At 40.5% G+C, this 1846-nt stretch overlaps 1 protein-coding gene across 2 annotated transcripts in view; it reads right to left on the bottom strand.

Moving 5' to 3' along the window:
* Positions 1 to 1497, bottom strand: part of LOC107552697 (BTB/POZ domain-containing protein 2) — a 7222-nt gene extending 5725 nt beyond the window's left edge. For both annotated transcript variants that reach the window (XM_016234649.1, XM_016234650.1), the window contains exon 1: positions 946 to 1497. In XM_016234649.1, coding sequence (XP_016090135.1) covers positions 946 to 1454 — 509 coding nt within the window. In that variant the 5' untranslated portion in view covers positions 1455 to 1497. The remainder of the gene's footprint in view (positions 1 to 945) is intronic.
* Between the last annotated feature and the right edge of the window lie 349 nt (positions 1498 to 1846).

The following is a 1846-nucleotide window of genomic DNA, read 5'->3' as shown; positions in this document are numbered from 1 at the left end:
GAGAGACTCCTGGTTAACATGTATTAATGGTTCGTGTTTAGTCACTATGTAGTGTGGTATTTTTTGACAATATGCACTCATCATGACAGTAAAATAGTGCATTCTAAGTCAATACACTGCAGTATTTCCTCTCAATCAGAAGAAGATATGGTTAACACCCGCTCATGCATGAAAAAAAATACCGTCACGTACCGTGAAACCGGTATAATTTGGAAAAATACCGTGATATACATTTTTGGCCATAGTTTTTTTTAATGAATAATGTCTTTAATTTCACTTGTTAAAATAGCGCATGAGATATATGGACTACTGTTAGGATGCTCTTTGTCATTTTTAAAGCTTGACAGCTCCAGTCCCCATCCACTTCCATTATACTGAAAGGGGCGCATGAACATCCCACTAAACATCTCCTGTTGTGTTTCACAGATAAAGCAAAGTTATACAGGTTTTAAGACGATATGGTGGTGAGTATATGTGACCCTGAGCACAAAAGCAGTCATAAGTAGCACGAGTATATTTGTAGCAATAGCCAACAATACATTGTACGGGTCAAGATTATCGTTTAATGCCAAAAATTATTAGGATATTAAGTAGAAATATTTTGTACATTTCCTACCGTACATTTATCAAAACTTAATGTTTGATTAGTAATATGCATTGCTAAGAACTTCATTTGGACAACTTTAAAGATGATTTTCTCAATTTTTTTGCACCCTCAGATTCCAGATTTTCAAATAGTTGTATCTCAGCCAAATATTGTCCTATCCTAACAAACCATACATCAATGGAAGCTTATTTATTCAGCTTTCAGATGATGCATAAATCTCAATTTCAAAAAATTGACCCTTATGACTGGTTTTGTGCTCCAGGGTCACAAATGATGACAGAAGCGTCATTTGAATAATTTTCTGGCTTAATGTCATCAGTGTATATTTAGTGAATCACCTGTGCGCAGGTATCCGCTGGACTCCCATTCCTTTACCCACTAGAAAGTGAACATCACTCAGTACTTCATTATTGAACAAAAACGCAAATCTCTCTTTCACGGTGCTTTTCGTCGCCTGCCAGTTATAAACGGGCTCCCGGTACACGAGCACGGCGGCTGCGGCCGGAGACGAGTGTGTCGCCGGGGTCATCGCTGCGTTTGACGGGTTTCCAATCATATTCGAGGCGGCCGAAGCCGGCGGCCTCACTACCGCCGCGGCAGCCGGGAGAGAGTTCATCAGGTTCGGCGGAGGTCCTAAGGCAACACCGGGGCTTTCCAGGCCCGCAGGCCCCGGTTGAGGATTTGAGCGTCTCGTTACACTCTGAGAGCCTCCGCCGCCGCCTCCAGCGGATCCTCCGTGACTCGCAGCCAAAGCGTAAGGACTGTTGCTCGGTTGGCTGTTACCCAAAGGCCCGGGTACCGAGAAATTTAAACACGGAACCCGACCACTATTGTCTCCAGCAGCCATCTTGGACTGAAGGGCGCATCCGCTGAATGAGTAAACAAATCGCGAGCGCACAACATCCGGTCCCAAGTGTACGTGTGTGGAGTTACATATACTTCTTAATTATCAATATTTTTAAAACTACTTGAAATTTGTATTCTAAATTATTTTTTTCTATTATTTTTTTCTATTAACTCTGATATTAGTGAACAGACTTGAAATTGTTCTTACATTACATTTACATTTATTCATTTAGCAGATGCTTTTATCCAAAGCGACTTACAAAAGAGGACAATAAAAGCAATCAAAATACAAAAGAGCAGTGATACACAAGTGCTTAATGCAGCACACATAGCAAGTTTTTTAAAATAATATAATAAATAAAAAGAACACAGATAGAATAGAGCAAGCTGGTG

Source organism: Sinocyclocheilus grahami, unplaced genomic scaffold (assembly GCF_001515645.1).
Source record: "Sinocyclocheilus grahami isolate Dianchi unplaced genomic scaffold, SAMN03320097.WGS_v1.1 scaffold456.1, whole genome shotgun sequence".
Taxonomy (NCBI): domain Eukaryota; kingdom Metazoa; phylum Chordata; class Actinopteri; order Cypriniformes; family Cyprinidae; genus Sinocyclocheilus; species Sinocyclocheilus grahami.
This window is presented reverse-complemented; position numbering and strand designations above follow the sequence as displayed.